Source organism: Ruditapes philippinarum, unplaced genomic scaffold (assembly GCF_026571515.1).
Source record: "Ruditapes philippinarum isolate M1 unplaced genomic scaffold, ASM2657151v2 ctg280_1_1_1_1, whole genome shotgun sequence".
NCBI lineage: Eukaryota > Metazoa > Mollusca > Bivalvia > Venerida > Veneridae > Ruditapes > Ruditapes philippinarum.
Genome location: NW_026858315.1, coordinates 114,844 through 133,408, shown reverse-complemented (window position 1 = coordinate 133,408; position 18,565 = coordinate 114,844). Strand labels below are relative to the sequence as shown.

General features: G+C 31.9%; 2 protein-coding genes across 6 annotated transcripts in view; one reads left to right on the top strand and one right to left on the bottom strand.

Annotated features, from left to right (window-relative positions):
* LOC132752786 (uncharacterized) overlaps window positions 1-11,214 on the bottom strand; it is a 55,090-nt gene extending 43,876 nt beyond the window's left edge. For 2 of the 4 annotated variants that reach the window (XM_060743169.1, XM_060743168.1), the window contains exon 1: window positions 10,573-11,206. In XM_060743169.1, coding sequence (XP_060599152.1) covers window positions 10,573-10,743 — 171 coding nt within the window. In that variant the 5' untranslated portion in view covers window positions 10,744-11,206. Of the gene's footprint in view, window positions 1-10,572 lie in introns of all 4 variants that reach the window. The other 2 variants (XM_060743170.1, XM_060743167.1) reach the window with 2 other exon arrangements.
* Window positions 11,215-14,546: 3,332 nt separating this feature from the next.
* Window positions 14,547-18,061, top strand: LOC132752796 (zinc finger protein 501-like). Of its 2 annotated transcripts, XM_060743180.1 has the most exons (3): window positions 14,547-14,687; window positions 15,537-15,589; window positions 16,412-18,061. In XM_060743180.1, exons 2-3 carry the CDS (start codon window positions 15,587-15,589, stop codon window positions 17,468-17,470), a joined length of 1,062 nt encoding a protein of 353 aa, XP_060599163.1. In that variant the 5' UTR covers window positions 14,547-14,687; window positions 15,537-15,586; the 3' UTR covers window positions 17,471-18,061. The 2 variants fall into 2 exon arrangements, with proteins under 2 accessions (XP_060599163.1, XP_060599164.1); XM_060743181.1 differs by having other exon boundaries at window positions 14,547-15,589.
* Window positions 18,062-18,565: the final 504 nt, after the last annotated feature.

Below are 18,565 nucleotides of genomic sequence, written 5' to 3'. Positions count from 1 at the left end.
TTAAAAAGTTTATGTCATTGTTTTCTCAATCGACCATACAATTATATGTAATGCTTTGTATTGATGATACAATTAAAAGTGTAAGATGTATTTTGAATTAGATAATGTTTGCTGTTAAATATTCATAAGTGTTAGAAGAGAAGACTAGTTCACGTGTATATAAAGGCCTTTGAACCATGTAAAATTGTGACAACGCGGTCAAACCTACGTAACTATAGTTAATGTTATGGACATCTAATTTGTCACAATATTTGGCCAGTAACTGTGTACAAATGAAATGCACAAGATGTTCAACATCACAATATAATTATAATTTCCGTATTCGGACATCTTCTATCCATTATCGTATTTCTGTAAGTCAATGTTTCATCTTGTAAATCATTTAGTATAATTTATCAGCAGATATTTAGTTTGCAATTGTATATCGTTACTATTAAAGTAGCTATGATGACATTTTCGAGCAAAATGAATATAAACAACAAGAAAAAACGTGAAAGGTCACCCTATCAAACAAAAAGAAAATGTTCATGATTAAGTTTGAAGCAAATTTTAACCCATCCCTTTCGTTCCTCCAGCAAATTTTCTCCGTTTAGAAAATTTGAAAGAATGGGTATTTATTTATTTAGTATCGGAAGGTATTGCAAGTTATCTAGTCAGTATAAACATATAAAGTAATGTTTTTAACCCCGATAGTATGCCACCATGGATAATAAGGGTCGAGTAGTCTGACACTTTCTTTGTTACACTATTAATCAGTATTAGCCACAGTGGCACACTCCACAAATTTAAACCAATGATTCTTTAACCATTTTATCTTGATGATACAGTCGTTATAACTATTAAGGATTAACTTAACAATGTGATAAATTTCAAATGCAAAGCATCACGTCAAGAAGTTAAGTTCTATAATTGCAGGCATGTTTACCAAATGGCTGTGTTACCCTCCATTCACAAGGTCTGTCTAATTAATTAAACCGGTTCTGACCTCAAATAATCTTGGTATATAGGACACATAGATCTATACATAACCTGTGAAGTTTTAAATGCTAGTGCCTTGTAATTAAGTTCAAACCAACCAACGTTTCCGTGAGCTACAAAACGTTTTGTATGATTAAATTATATAAATATATATTTTGGTCAAAATTGTTTGAACAAGAAATGCCAAAATGAAATAAATATATATCCATAACTATTTCAATATTGGCTTTATAAATTAAAATTCCGGTGTTTTTTTAAGTTTCTGTATTAAGTCGTATGTTTTTGATTTGATCCATGACGTTAAAAGTTTGTTTAAATACAATATTTGGTTAAATTCAGATAATTTGAAAGCAATTTATGTGTGGCAAGTAAGGGTCGTATTTGCGTTTGTCCTTCAACCAACTAATGAATCAATTTCCTCATTAATTAACACTTATTTTTAATATTTACTTTCCTAATACAAAATGACAGGTCTAAGGACATGACTTATTGTTATTGATCTTTCTTTACTTAAATTATATGAAACGTCTTGAAAATTGAACATTTACCTTCATTTAAGACTGGGAAGAACAACTTTATAGTCACTATTTTAATATACAAAATGAAGTAAAATGTTTAATATATAGTAACCATCCAGCGGGGAAAAAATCATTTGATTCCATGATCCAAAAAGTAAAGTTTTATACAATGTAGAAAGGTGTTACATGTTTAAAAGGTTAAAGAACTAATAATGTGTACATATATTTTTATAAATTAGTCTGGAAATAGCATAAATATATTTCCTGTTAGTTAAAGTAATAGTTCGCGAAAGCAGAAGAAACGTACGCATTTATATGATACACTAGGTGGCGTTGTTCAAGTTGAGGTCAGGTTATATGACCCGATGATCACCGAATTTTATCTGGAAATTCGCCATAAAACTTTAAATGTTATGATTTCACGTTCTAACAAATCAAAACAAACTGATGTAACTAATTGCTAGTGTTTAAGAAATGCAATTTGTCAGCTGATATGCGAATGAAAACAAACAATGTTAGACAGATGTCCGACCTTAAAAGACTTTTTACCTCTTGTCACCGTCAAAATACAATCTCTTAACCAAAGGTCATGCTTTTATCACTAACTTAGGGCGGAATCGTGCATTAAAACGACCTTATTTGAACTGTTAGTTAAAACTGTTTTCATTTTTGCAATTCCTTCTTACATGAAAAAGATGGATTTAAAACTTTAAATAAATTTCGACAAATCAGCAATCAAAATGCACGTTTTGGCTAATAATAATTATTGTCTTAGAAAAATTGAAGAGATACCGGTGTTACAAGGTCCCCTTTATTCCATACATCATTTGCCCTATACAGTGTGCAGCTTTGGGGACTTTAAGTTATAATAAAGTAATTATATTTAATAGTAAGAAGGTACATTATAGTGTTGATTCAATTTACCCCCTTTGATCGATAACATGACTTCTATCAAGTTACTGTGAAAGTATATTTACTGAACACCAATGTTATTGAATAAAACCGTTTAAAGTCGTTAAAACGATGAATATTTTAGCGGAATTTGATAACATTGATGACACGACAGTTTTATTTCAAAGATAGGAAAAGGACTGTTTTAAATTCTGTCATTTTTTGAATTTATATGTTAGTAAAAACATGTGAACAAGTATAAACATGTGCGGAATAAAAGAATGAAAAAATAGATTATGTCAGCTTTTAAAATTCTTTCGTTTTATTAAAGAACAAAGTTTGATAAATCTAATTTCTTCAATTTTACATAAAAGTGACATAAATAATTGAAATAGTTCTCATCTTGTTATATCGAGAGTTAAAGGTTAAATAAAAGTATTCGAATGTTAAATTAAATTTAACCTAAATAACTTATTACTTTCTTATTTAAATCCTTTAACATATATCACTCGCATGGGATGGACGTTGATGATTTACACTCAAAATAGAAGAAAAGCCCTTAAATACGTCCTAAACGGCAAAAATATCAAATGTTGCTGGCTCTTATTATGATAACCAGTTTAAGCAAAACTCAACATCTGGTACAATTTTGAAGTAAGATGCATTTGCAGAAGTGTTCATGAAAAAATTCAAAGTGACACATTTGCTTCATTCCATGAAAAGAGGTATATAGTTTACAAGTATGTATATGTCCTATAAAAAATTATGGATCTACAATAAAATAGAATTTTCAAATTCGCTGTTTTTGGAATCTTAAATTTTCAAAATACATTATTATGCATGTAACCAATTTCAAAAGGCTACTTCATTTCCTCTACTTTGTCACGGATACATTTAAACTCTTACAAAAGCCGCTGCAAAGTCACTTGTTGCATATATCACGGTGATAGGGCGATTACCACAACTTTTCCGCGCAACGTCAAAATATCTTACTTCTGTCCGAGACACCGTATATTTCTGTGGTACAAAATGGACAGCAAGTCTGTAACCGAGACGAAAACAGCAGATAATTTGCTCAAAACAAGGTAAAATCATCATTTTTTCTTTTTCATCGAATGTGCCATTTAATTTGAAACTTATTTATCCTTACTACATGCAAAATGCTTCATTAATTAAGTCAGGATAGTGAAAACATTTAGGGCATACTGAAAAAAATCTTGCTTTGATTACGAAATATAACGTATTTCTAGTCCGTTCAGTTCATATAACTGGCCAAAATACAATATAAATGTGTACATTGTTGTCGTATGAACAAGTTACAATACATAAATAACCCGTTTTTTGTATATTTGATACGATTTTTATGTTTCCACGTGTGTATTTTGAGGCACCGCACAACTTTGTCAATCATAAGATTAGGGCACCGCATTCTTCCTCCTTAAAATCACCGCATTTTTCTGTTTTTTTAGCACCGTTTATTTTTGATATTAATGTTTGCTTTCAGAAAAAGAAGACGTTCAAACCTTATGTCTTAACAAGCCAAAGCAACGTGCGAAATTTGCAAAGCTGCATATACTTCCAGAAGATACTGCAGCAACTGGAGAGCGCCCAACTAAGTCTTCTGATATCAGCAGTACGCCAATGGATCAGTGCCTCCCTGTATTTCAGGACGATATGCTTAACGCACCACATTAGAAAAAGAATATGAAGTCAAACTTTCGCAAAAGATTGTTTAATAAAAGCATATTGGAGACCATGACTGAAGAGATTATGGAAATATTGCCCGGGTTCCTGCAAAAACTACACCATGAAAATTTATGTTATGACTTTTGCAACTTTATCAAATTAGTATGCAATAAGAAATTCCCATTAAAAAATATTTCATTCCTTTTTTTTCTCGATGTTGTTAGATGGTATAGTCTGCCAAGAACTTCAATCTTTCCATGTGGGGTTTATCAGTTTGAATAAGTTCGAAAAGGAAAAGACATCCTTATCTATATATAGATACCATTGCACTTATCTATAACTGGTAGTATTAACACAGATCAGACCTTCTGAAATTTTCCATAACATAACGTATGATAACAGCAACATAACGTAACAGCAAGTAAACAATCTTTCATCAAATGAAACATATTTGTATGAAGATTGCATAATTCAAAAGAAGACGGTGGCCAGTATTTATCGGTCTAACGGAAAAGGAATGCGGTGTTTGAATTCAGTGTTGTACGGTGCTCCAATATTCGGGTCAGTAGGCCTTTTTTCAACATATATTCCCTAAAATTTACGATAGAAACACACAATTTTGTATAGACTTGAACTTAGGGTTAACCATAATAAATATACGAGCTCGTTAGGTCATAGAACAAAGACATCGTCGTTATAACACACGTTTTTGTGACAGGTAGGAGTCATGTTGAGGTACACACGATCTTTTGTAAACACTATTTCTTCGAAGTATGTGTTTTTTTGTGAATTGTATTGTGCTAGATTAACGATAAATTGTCTCAAAAATTCGATGGAATACTTAAACAATTGGAATAATCTTGCAATGTCCAGCAGTAAGATATTTTGTAAGCTATAACCTGGAATGTGTTTATCCCGCCATTAATATTTTGTCCAGAAATATACGGTGTCTCGGTCAGAAGGATGGTATTTTGACGTTGCGCGGAAAAGTTGTGGTAATCGCCCTATCACCGTGTATATACTTTTGGACTGGGAAATTGTAATGTGGTAAATAACAATCATTGATGTTATTGTCTCTGAAGGCATGTCTGGAGGCTTATTTGTGTCTGCACTATTCGTGCATTTTTGTAAACACTTCTTGAAAATACAGTTCTGCTATCAGGAAACAACATCGATAGAATATTAATGAGCCGCTTCACGACAAAACCAACATAATGGGTTTGCGACCAGCATGGATCCAGACCAGCCTGCGCATCCGCGCAGTCTGATCAGGATCCATGCTGTTCGCTTACCAACCCTTTTACAAGTAGAGTAACTGATAGCGAACAACATGGATCCTGATCAGACTGCGCAGATGCGCAGGCTGGTCTGGATCCATGCTGGTCTCAAACGCACTATGTTAGTTTTGTCGTGACGCGGCTCATTTCATATAATAATTTCCAGGTTGAGTTGCATCATAAGACAGTTCAAATGAAGCCAATTATTTCTATAAATTCACTTCCATTGTGTTGAAACCTAAACCTAGGTATCTATACTTTAACAACTTGTGCACATGCGATGACATTATTGAAAAGAAAGTGCACAATAGAGCGCCACGATCGCTTGATATGAGTTTTGGGTATATTACATAAACACATGCAGTACTAATCAGACTATTACCAGTATTGGGTGTATTGACTGTATAGTCTAAACTGTTGATAAATGCAAGTCAAGTCAAAATCGCATCTATATTGTTAATTTAAAGACATTTGCCTTGCCTTGAGCATTAATTTTTACAGTTACTGTATTTGTAAATACTTATACATATTAAGACAAGCGTGTAATACACTTTACTATTTGTCTAACATTAAAAAGAAGTAATTTTTTAAAGAATTTCATTGCGATTTGCATATATAAAAGATAATACGTTAAAACTTTTGCCCAATCTTTCGCCATAAATACGTCATCGTGCACGTATGCAAGTCATATATATATATGCTGATATACAAATATGAGTACCTTTAGACATCAAGTTTGCTTTAACAAATGCAAAGGTGTAAACCCTACCTATGAAGTTATGACAAGTGAAGTATATTCCACCTGCAGATTAAGGTACCATATGGCTTCTTCTTGGTGTCACTTTTGTTGAATTAACAATTATAATTTAAATAATTGTCAGTGTCATAAATTACGAATACCGTTGCTAACGTACTTTTATGAATAATGATAAAATGAATACATTAAATATTACGTATTTGTCATTCTAAATAAAAAATGAGCAAAATGAAACGTTTGAAAGTGTTCATATTGGCTTTAACAAACAAATGACACTGAAATGAACTTTAAGTGTATTTTTCTCTTTATAATTCATACTGTGTGAATTAGGGTTTGACACATATTTCATATAATCAGTTTTAAACAATATTTAGTTACGTGCTTTTTAATTCAGATGCAATTTTTTGAATAGACAGATACATGACTGAACAGAAAGTGAAAGCTGGGTTTGGTAGTTGACTAATATAATATGTCTGTGCCGTATTGTTAGATTTGGTAACATGCCATCTTTTATATGAGGGAAACACTAAATGTTTGTGACTTGATAGATCTGTTGACAATCAGATGTCAATATTTCAACAAAATTTTCCCTATTTCTTGCCTATATAAAGACTGATTAACATTTCTTTCCTATATAACGGCGTGTAAATAAATTCTTTACTATATACCGACTTGTGAACATTTCTTTCCTACATTACTTGTGAAGATTGCATTCCTATATAACGACATGTGAACATTTCTTTACAAGCTTTGTAAACAATTCTCTCCTATATAAAGACGTGTGAACATTTTTCTTTCCTTTATAACGACTTGTGAACATTTCTTCCCTATATAACGACTTGTGAACATTTCTTCCCTATATAACGACATAAATTTCCTATATAAAGACGTGTGAACATTTTTCTTTACTTTATAACAACTTGTGAACATTTCTTTCCTATATAACGACTTGTGAACATTTCTTTCCTATATAAAGACTTGTGAACATTACTTTCCTATATAAAGACGTGTGAACATTTCTTCCCTATATAACGACTTGTGTACATTTTTTCCTATATAAAGACTTGTGAACATTACTTTCCTATATAAAGACGTGTGAACATTTTTCTTTCCTTTATAACAACTTGTAAACATTTCTTACCAATATAAAGACTTGTGAACATTTTTTCTATAAAAAGACTAGTCAACATTTCTGACATATATAATACTTGTGAACATGTCTTTCCGTTATAAAATTTAGTAAATAATTAGTTCCTATATAAAGAATGGTAAACATTTTCTTTTCTATATAAAGACGTGTGAACATTTCTTTCTTATATAAAATCTGGTTAGCTTTAAGACTGGTAAACACAAAGTTTTCTGAACATTTCTTTAATCTATAAAACCAGGTTAACATAAAGACTTGTGAACATTTCTTGTCAATATAAAGATTTGTTAACATTTCTTCCCTATGTAAAGACTATTATTCAATCATCGCATATAGCCTATTTATCCGACATTAGACTACATTTTACCACAGAGCGCTAGGGCATGGCGAATTTTCAATCGTTTCGTCCATTCAGCAAGATAGAATTATTACGATAAATATTAAAGATCAGATTACATATAACCAAATAATTTACATGTTTGGCCACAATTCAGTGATAGAAGCATTGACAGGTATATGTAACTCTGCTACCATCTGAGCAGATGTGTTTTTATCAATGCAATACATTGTCAACGAAAATTCTCCAACATACGCAAGGGAATGCACGAAAAGAGAAATAATTATACGGTGAATTAGTCTGGCCTTGCATTCATTAACTAGTTAAACAAATACCCAATAGGCAAACAGGTGAACAAACGTAACTGAGAAAAAAATTAAGTCAACATATCCCGCGGAGTTAACACCTTTGATGTTAAATGCGGTAGCAAGGTTGCATTTTTACCTACAAAAAATACTTTATTTATTCCAAATTTGCTATAAAGTATATGCATGTTTTCGAGCAGTTTTATGTATTTATATTCGTCTGATAGATAAAATAAACAAACTTGTTTTTTTATGAATAAACCAATTATTCAGTCCAAAAGGAGTAATTACTGAACTTCCAAAATTGTGTCAGTAGTTGAAGTAAGATATGTAAGTACAATGATAGAGGTGTGTTGTTACCATATCTAATCATAGTGTACATAAACATACACAAGATCGCTGTATTTCCCATATAATCACAGCGCCCTCTGCCCTACTGAAAAAGGCAGTTTTTCAATTTTTTATCAGATAATTCAGAAATAATCTTTGATCGAGTGGTCCACGAAATGCATTTAATATAAACTATGAAAACATTAACTCTCGTTTTAAACCATATCAGTTGAGAGTTAGAGAAGGTTCAGTTACAGAGGTTCTTTTATACAACGTTATATACAACCCAATTAACGTTGTACAGTGCATTGCAACTAAAACATGCAAAATGTACATGTACACTTGATGTACACACAAGGATTAGAAATATGCCTATGAACGATATGTTGCCTACATATATGACTTGGCTTTCTTTCCATTTTCCTTTAAGAATAACTTTCTACAATATTCACTTGCATAAATATTACTTTTAGCAAAAGAAAAAAAACAAAAACAAACAAAACGGCATTCTCTAGAGGTTATGTAAATTAGATCGGCGGATAGACTGTCAAACAGGACGTTTAAACAATTTCTATCTAATGTTTAAATTTATATATTATCTCGTAAAAATCAATTCATAATATTGATAATTTGTAAAGGCCAAAAACGGTACATACTTTTGTCTTTTTTTTTCTCATGTTAAGATATTTGAGAAAAAAGATGAGATAATACCACATTTTCATAGAATATCTTCATAATTTGGTAAAAACACATTAAAAGAAATATGTTACTAGTACATTTTTGTATAACTTGATCTCGTATTCATTTGATATACAAACTCCGCTAATGTATGTATAAAAATATCTTAGTGACGTAGGAAAATTGTGTTGTAGAAAATGGAGAAAATAACAAGAGCTGTCCGTAAGACAGCGCGCTCGACTTTTTTAGTGCTTGCCTATAATACAAAACATTGACAGTTAAGGGCCATAATTCAAATAAAATCTTTGACAGAATTACCTTCTCCTGGACATGTTTGGGAATCATGATTGTAAACAAGTATTCCAACTTTCAAATTAATATCTCAAACAGTTCAGTCAAAAAGTGGACTGGTACTAAAAACTTAACCAAGATTCTAAGTCGATAAAAGGCCTTAATTTTTAAAACAAATCCTTGACAGAGTTACCTTCTCTTGCGTACAGATGGGGGTAATGATGTGAAATAGCATTAAAAGTTTCAAAGCAATATCTCAAAGGGTTAAGGCAATAAGTGGATTTTACCCATATTCAATGTTATTTTCTAAGTCAAAAAGGGGCATAATTCTGTCAAAAAAACCTTGACAGAGTTATGTCCTCTTGTCTGTTGATGAAGGTCGTGATGGTAAACAAGTATGGTCAGTTTCAAAGCAAATACCTCCAATGGTTTTGAAATAAAGTGAGGTGGTACAAAAAAACTTAACCAAGCTCAATACACTTTCTAAGTCAAAAAAGGGCCATAATTCTGTCAAAAACCTTGACAGAGTTATGTACTCTTGTCTGTAGATGGAGGTTATGATGGTGAACAAGTATGGTAAGTTTCAAAGCCATACTTGTAATACTTCTGAAATAAAGTGGGGTGGTACGAAAAACTTAACCAAGGTGTGACGCCAACGCCGACGCCGACGCCGGGGCGAGTAGGATAGCTCCCCTTTTCATAGAAAAGTCGAGCTAAAAATGAAAGTACGATGCTGCAACGATCGCAAGAGTATGATTAATTTTATATTATAGTAAGATTATTATCTCTAATGACCTGAGATAGTTGAATTATCATAATAATTTATGGATCTTGTTGAATGATATAAAACCAGCCACTGAACAAATATCACTATTTAAACATTTGATTTATGGATCTTGTCTTGAGAACAAAAATAAAGTATTCCCTTTTACAATTATATCTAGAAAAGATAGAGAAAAGGAGTAAAAGGCAGAAATATTTAATAAAAGAGAAAAAAAGGAACAAAACTGATGATGTGATAAGGGGAATATATTTAATTTTCAAGGAAAACTGGTAAAATTAATTCATTCGGTAATGTAGTGAAATGGATTGAAGTGGTATAAAAATTAACCCTACCATTAACTATAGTGTGTGAATATATCTCAGATTGCTGTGAATTTTACACCATAAATTTATATATGATTTGATTGTTTAAACATAACATACTGCTCAGTACAGATATAGCTACAAAAATGATAAAAAATATATAGAACACAGATATAAACCGAACTTTAATGCGGGTCTAAAACAACTTTTTTTATTTAAATCCTTACGCATATCCGGTGGTGGGTTCGATTTGATAGTTCAATAGAATGGAATAGATAGCAAATATCCTACCAGTTCTCTCATGTTTGCAGCGTTGTAGATCGATCTCCTGAGGTCATTATGAGTGGCTACAATCTTCTTAATCTCGTCACTGGTAAAACGTATCACACTATGCTGGGCACGAGCCCCCGAAAGCACGCAAAATATAACTAATAATATCCAGGAATTGTTTATTTTATCCATTTTTTTTAGTTGTTTTTTTTCTATCAAAATATTTGTTCCGAAAAATATATTTATATATTATTAAAGATAATTATATGCTTATCTTTTTTATGTATGTAATTCTAAATCATAATTTTAAATTGTCCTCCTTTCATATTATCATTGCGCGTTTTTTGTTTGTTTCTTTAAAAAAAAAACACACAGCAAACGACAATTTTTTTTTTCTTTTTAAAAACTAGTGTAATCGTTACAGTATTTATACCATGCCTTCATACGGAAAAAAATCCAGTTTTTTGGTCGTGTGCCGCTTGTAACTTAGCCAAACGATATCAGCAGACGATATCCACGGGATGATAGTGGCTGACTATCAAACCGTTTATTTTAACTTAAACTTAAACGTGTATGCATTACTTCTTGTCAAATAAAATGTAACTCGGATAGTTTAGCCAGTTATATTAAGCTTTATGTGCAGTAATTGTATTTAAGGACACATCGAATGAGACAGACGTTTCTTCGTGCGTTCTGTAGACTAGTTACTAGACAGTAAAAATGTCGTCTGCGCAAGTCAATCGCGATGCATTTCTAGACGACATTTTAATAAAAAATGTGTTGACAATGGTATTAAACTCAAAGTTTATAAAAGCATATTCTTAAAAAAGCATTTGAATCTAGTTTAAACAAAGCAGACTATATTATAATTTATTGTTATTTTAGATAAATATCTAATATTTTTAACAATGCCTTTTTTATTTAATCTTTTTCGTTCAACTCATTTGTGTAAAGATAGTGGAAGATAAACATCTTTACATGAAAATGATAAATTTCAATTTTGCTGACACGTTCATTTTCCCCCGTATGTTTAAAGATAGATAAATAGATTGACGCTTTAATTTCCACTATCCAGTAAAATATTTATTGGAAATAGTTAAAACAAATAAGTGAATATACAATTGAATTATTATAATATCGAATTCAATGCACAACGGTATATTCCACAACAATACACGCGTTGCAAGAGTCATTGTTTAATAAATAAAACTGGGAAATTGGGGACTTAGTTTATTCAAATATATTTTAGTTTGATTGTGTTGGAAGCTATAAGAAAACTGGGAAATTGGGGACTTAGTTTATTCAAATATATTTTAGTTTGATTGTGTTGGAAGCTATAAGCTTATTAAAACACTGTCGAATCCGTTCCTGGAACCAACCAGTACTAAGCAATGAATGTAAAGTTTCTTTCTCAAGGAAACAACGGCTTTTTGCGGACTTGTAAGAGTTATGGAAGAGTTTATTCAAGCCCTACTAAGGTTACAGTCACTTTTCCTGAAATAATGTCGTACAGGTCACAGTACTTACCCCCCCCCCCCTCCGCCCAATATATCCGCGTTCTTAGCTAGTTCGCCTGACTTAATATTAGAACATATAAACCGGTTATGCTTTCATGAGTAATTACTCCATGTATTTATTAACATAACTGTGTTTTTTGGTACAAAGACCTAAACTAAAACGCGACAATATTTATGAATACAGACAGACAGCTTCAAACCAATTATTTATCATTTCTGTCAGAAAATGGAAATTTAAAATAACAACAATCTGGTAGATTTATTAGGAATGAGCATTGAGAAGGTAAGAAATGGAATTAAAGGCAAAGCAATGTTATCACGTGGCGGTTGCACGGCCTAGCGTATGAATATAGCTATGATATCGCATTTTCGTTCACTAAATCTATTTTCTAAGCCGTTTGATTTAAATTCACTTAATTCAGTCTAAATAGAGTAACACTTCCATTTTTAGATATAATTATTACATATTAAAAACGTGTCAGAGAAATATGCAAAGTTTCTCTTCGTTTCATTGGAACTCGCCTGACAGTGGCTTTATATTAGAAAATTAATCGAATAATAAAAGGTTGCAGGCATACGAAAACGGCATTATGAAACTAGATTCGTTCATGTTGACAGAAGCTTCAAGTTGTGTTGTTTGGTTGTTATATTTTTTATTCAGATAAATGACTTGATAGATTTTTGTAAGTTTTGTAATAGTTTTAATGGGTTTTATATAATTTAATGATTTTTCAAAATATATGATAATAATTACTAATAACATGTAAGGTTTTGTTTACATTGAGCTATATTTTATCTGTCATAAATGAACCGTGACATGACAAAACCAACATAATGGGTTTGCGACCAGCATAGATCCAGACCAGCCTGCGCATCCGCATTATTAGATATAATTATTACATATAAGTAGGGCTTCAATCAACTTTCCCATAACCCTTACATGTCGAAAACGCACTATGTTGGTTTTGTCGTGACGCGGCTCAAATAGTACTGGTGTCACGAGGAAACATGTCATGACCTCATGTACGGCTCGAACCCACGACCCTAGTGGTCAAAGGCATATTACTTAACTACAAGGTAATTGCTCCTCTCGTCTATACAATGTTCAGTAAGCGATAAGCATTATGAATATTTACATTAATTCTAAAAAAATGTATATAAAAATTATGTAATCCCTGAAATTCATGAAACCGTCCCAAGCAATGCTACATACCAGTAAAAAATGTCAATAAAAATAAATAAAAATAAATAGATAAAAATATGTCCAAACAGAATAGTTTGTTAATTATCTTTTCAGCTAAATTTCATTTGTACAAAATGAAACTATGGAAACGAAATAAATGTAAAGCCGAGAAACGACCAAAATAATGATAAATCTACATACTCTGTCTGAAAGATTGATTTGATTCTTAGCAAATTTAAAGTATACGAGAGACTTCCTTTTATAGACTTTAATGGTAACTGTGTTCCATTAACAATATTTTTTCTTTGTAATCTAAATGTATTTCAATCTATTTTATGACTTATTAAGCAACAACACCTGAAATAGTACTCTGATGATGTATTCTCATATTAAATCACTTGCATTATGGCTAACCTTTGACACAATTCATGCCATTTCGAACGATATTGTGACACTCCTTGACACTTCAGTTATATTTGAACATAATTTAAAGGTACAAAGTCAGACCAGAGACGAAAATATTAAGTCAATTTACCCGAAACGTCCGTCCAATCGATATTTAAACGAATATTTTTTTTTGTTTTGTATTAAAATATCCAAATAAGATATTATTTAAGTTAAAGAAGTGCCGAATATGTTGGAAAGAAAGTCTCTTTATACGAACATGACTCGGATTCATTTTTTATGATTTTCCAGAAAAAATGAAATTATATACAATTACAAATCATACACTACTGGTATACTCGATAGTTTTAACAGCTTATATTACAGTAACCTCGTAACTTTCAGAAATTTTAAATCATTCTAAAAGTGGTTATGATAATAAAGGTGTATTCTTATTTGGATGTATCTAGAAATATCGATAAATATTGGATGTATCCAGACATATCGATACTTATTTGGTGTATCTGGAAATATCGATACAAATTGGACATATCCGTACATATCGATACTGACTTGAATTTGATGCATCTGCACATATCGATACTTATTAGATAAATCTGGACAAATTGATACTTATTGAATTTATCTGTAATCCTTATTTGATGTTTCTGGATATATACATGTATATATATATATATCGATACTTATTTGTATATCTGGACATATCGATACTTTTTTTAGTATCTGAACATTTTGATACTTATTTGTGTATCTAAACATATCGATGCTTATTTGTGTATCTAAACATATCGATACTTATTTGTGTATCTGAACATATCGATACTTATTCGATGTATCGGAAATATCGACTTAATTCTTAGACATACAGTTTACGAAATATGCCGAAACACGGTGCATATCCATATCGGTACCCTCTTTGCGAAATTTACTGAAACGGTACCCTCTCCGATCATGCACAGGCCACTCTTTGCTGAAAACAAACAATCAATGGATACTCATACAGCTTATTTTCCTTCTACTGATGAAAAGAGGTAAGTCATGTGGTAAAGTAGTGTACCACGGAACACTAGAATGTTTTATTTATGTGTTGTTTTGTCATGTGCCAATTTTTCAATTACTGCAACTTCAAAATAAGCTTCATAAAATCGACATGTCATGCCTCGCTATCGCCTCGACATATTTTGTCGGGCTGGAATGAACGAGTTATTTGATTATATACGCACCATGCATGTTACATGTGTTCATTTATTTATCATCTTTTGACAAACTGCAGTTATTAGTCAAAAATGAACGTTAAATACATAAAAACACCCTACTTTCGGTTTGACAGCGGCACGGGCTACCTCTCTGTGTTTAAATTTTTATGTCACAGGTAACCTCTCGCTCATTTTTTTAACGCACAGGCACCCTCTAAGCGCAACACGTGGTTTTATTTACGTTCCATTTGTTGAACCGTTTAGTATGCTTATAAACACTATGTTTTGATAACATTTAAATAAGCGTAACTGATTTACTAGTTGTTGGTCATGTTTAATGGCACAAAGTACAAAAGTTCATATGGAGACTTGCATCTTTTAATAGTTTTATGGTGGTGGAGAAAGATCTATTTTGCCTCACGTTCAGTGTTCAGGAAAATAAAGCAACATTTAACATCAAGCTTAGGAACCGCTTAGGATTCCAACCGACTTAAGCCCCAACCAATTACACCATCAAATCAAAATGCAGCAGCATTAATAAGCATTATTAGTTAGTAAAATATGCAAGCTTTTTCTCCGGTTATATGGCATTGTAATACATTGTACTGTGTTGTTGCATCTTGTTACCACCACGATGATACACATGAAGCACCATAGTTATCACATTGTATTTTCTTGTTTCAGATATGTATACATGGTAATCATATGTAGATGTTAAAGGACAGATTTGGGAAATGGTATGTTTGTATAAAGGCGCTGAAGTAAATAGCGCATCTTTACTTTAAATCACATTTATTTGACTTAAAATATATAACGAACGCAATATGTAAATACAGAAACGATTTGATATAAAGGCCAATTCTATTCATTAGTTCACAAACTTGCGAACTTTGTCACAATTAGTTAAGAGCAAAAATCTTTATGAAAAAAATCCGCTGTTAAAAACCATTTCTTTTAAGATATGTCTGCACGCTTAGAGCATAGCGTCGTGAAAAACTGTTTGGAAAAATAATATGCTTTCATAAATCGAGCTTAAGATCATTTACTCGCTTTTTATCTCAGTTACCTGCGGATATAGAATGTACTAGATTAATAACACTTTATCTAATAGATATCTAACATGAAACTCCATTGAAGGCCCATTAATTATACCTCAGAAATGCTTTTTTGATATATCATTATTATGAGATCAATTTTAGTGTCCTGCCATACGTTACAAAGAGTTACTTACTGGCCAATTACTTAAACAATATTTTGCTTCTGTTGCTTTTGTCAATCAATTCAGTTACAGTAATTTAGTATTTTGAATTAAAGTCTAAATATTACTTTGTTACATTTTGCTCCTATTATGACAAATAACTTCACATTTAGCACTCATTTTGCCTTGGTGATATACCCTTCTAACATGCTCTAGAACTAAATTTTATAAAACTTATGTTTGCACATTCTTAAAAAGAAAAAAGCATATTTGTTTCTGAGGCATAATGTGCCTTTAAGACCAGGCAAACTGTTGGTCTTAATTAAGCGGGCTTTAACTGTGGTTGCATTTTATGTTTTAGGAATTCAACAGTTGGTTAAACATCTTTGGGTTCAAGCCATTGACTGAAAACGATTCCTCGGAAGAAAGTGACCACAACAATAACTTACTTATTCCTGACATACAAGACGTTGCTTTATCCAATGCGGTAGCTGAATCTGCAGGTGAAACAGCCGAAGTAGTGTTGGAAGAAGAGAGTGTAAATGAAGGCAAAACAGCTGTTTGTTTAGTGCTTCCGAAAGAAAGTGATGATAAATTGGAGGAGAAAAGAAGTGTAAAAAGAGTTGATACGAGTGTTTTTGGAGTACATGGGGAAGAAAGTGTTGGCAATGTTTCTGAAGATCACGAAGAAAGCGTTGATAAAGATAAAGCTATTGATTTTGAATTACAGGAAGAAAGACTTGAAGAAAGGGACGACACGTTAGGTATGGATGTAGTGCCCAGAGATACTTTTCAAGAAATAGGAGAAGTCACTGTTTCTACCAATAAAAAATCTTTTGAGTGTTCAATTTGTAATAAAACATATACTCTTAAGGCAAGTCTGAAAAGACATATGAATGTTCATAACACTGAAGGAGGGTTAAACTGTTCTGTGTGTGGAAAAACGTATTACATACTATCCGCTTTTAACCAACACAAAAAAATGCATTCTACTGGACGTTATAGATGCAAAGTGTGTAGTAAAATATATGTAACTAAACTAGGCTGTAAACGCCACGAGTCTACTCATGAAGATAAATACACATATTATTGCGAAGTGTGTGGGAAAAGTTTTAATTACAAAAGTGATTTAGTTGATCATACTGCAACGCATTACAATAGCAGACATTTTAAATGTGCAAAATGTTCTCAGACTTTCAAAGCACGCTCATGCCTTGTTCGACACAAAACAACATGTGGCATAAATAAACATATAAAATGTGAAATTTGCGGAAGTATGTTCAAATCCAATAGGTACCTTAAGGAGCATAGCAGGAAGCACAAGGCATATGTGGAATTACATCAGTGTCCAATATGTGGGAAAACTTTCACACATCATAGCTCATTGTACCGTCATAAAAAGAAAGCTGGACACTACTGACATTAATAACTGATATAAACTGACGTTATATAATAAGTTAAAATGTTATTTTTAAAGGCTGCCTTTTCCTTTTTGTTCGGTTAAAGTTTCGGTTTTTTTTCTATACAAATCCTAGTTAGTTTCTTTAAGATTGTTCTTGTTCAATATTACGTTCTTTGCTTTGTTATAAAAGTACGTATAACATGATATTTTGATTATATTTTAGTGTGATTTTTATTGCAATAGTGGATATTGCACTAAATTTAAGAAACATGCAATACACATAATTATTCCGTTTTATGATAGGAATGCAATAATTTTTTACCACTCATGTTTCATTTAGTTCTTGTTTCATTACCATTTTTCAGTTAATAGGTACAGTACATCTAGAAATGTTATTTTAATTGTGTTAATGCTAGCCTTTTAGCTTACCTGATCAGCATGTGCTCAATGACAGCTATAGCTATGACATTCAGAATAATTATTTGCATAATGATTAAAATGTTTAAATTTTAATACCAGTCAGCCTAGATTTTGACCTAACGACTGTTATCAATGCCATGTGTTCTGCCTTTTTGACATTTAGACAGGTGAGCGATATAGGGCTATCTTGACCGTCTTGTATATTTTCTTTTAAATATTTCTTTAAAAAAAATCTAGCAAGTACATGTGTATTATATCCGATTTATTTGTTTTACTTGTAAGTTGATTATAATTTTAGTTCCAGTTATTATTAAAATGTCACAAGTTTAGCTGGAATATTTTTCTTTTTCTTTTCGTCATAAAAAATGAAGGTAGCTTATAGCTTGTTGTTTGTTCATTGAGCTGAGAACATATCAAAAGCCGTCATGCCTACTTATCTGTGCTAAATTCATATCATTTTAGATCTCAAAATTGAGGGCTACAGACGGTTGTCTGAATAGACCTTGATTGCAAGGACTGCTTCAAGTCTGGCCTGTTTATATCATTAGGGAGAGAGTGCAAATTTACGGATTTCGAGGTTGGAGTTCAAACCCCAATTTAGCAGACTCAGCATGATTGGAGCATTACACATGACGCGCTAAAGAAGCATATGTTTCCTTCGAGGGTCCACTGTATTTTGCACTTGTACAACAA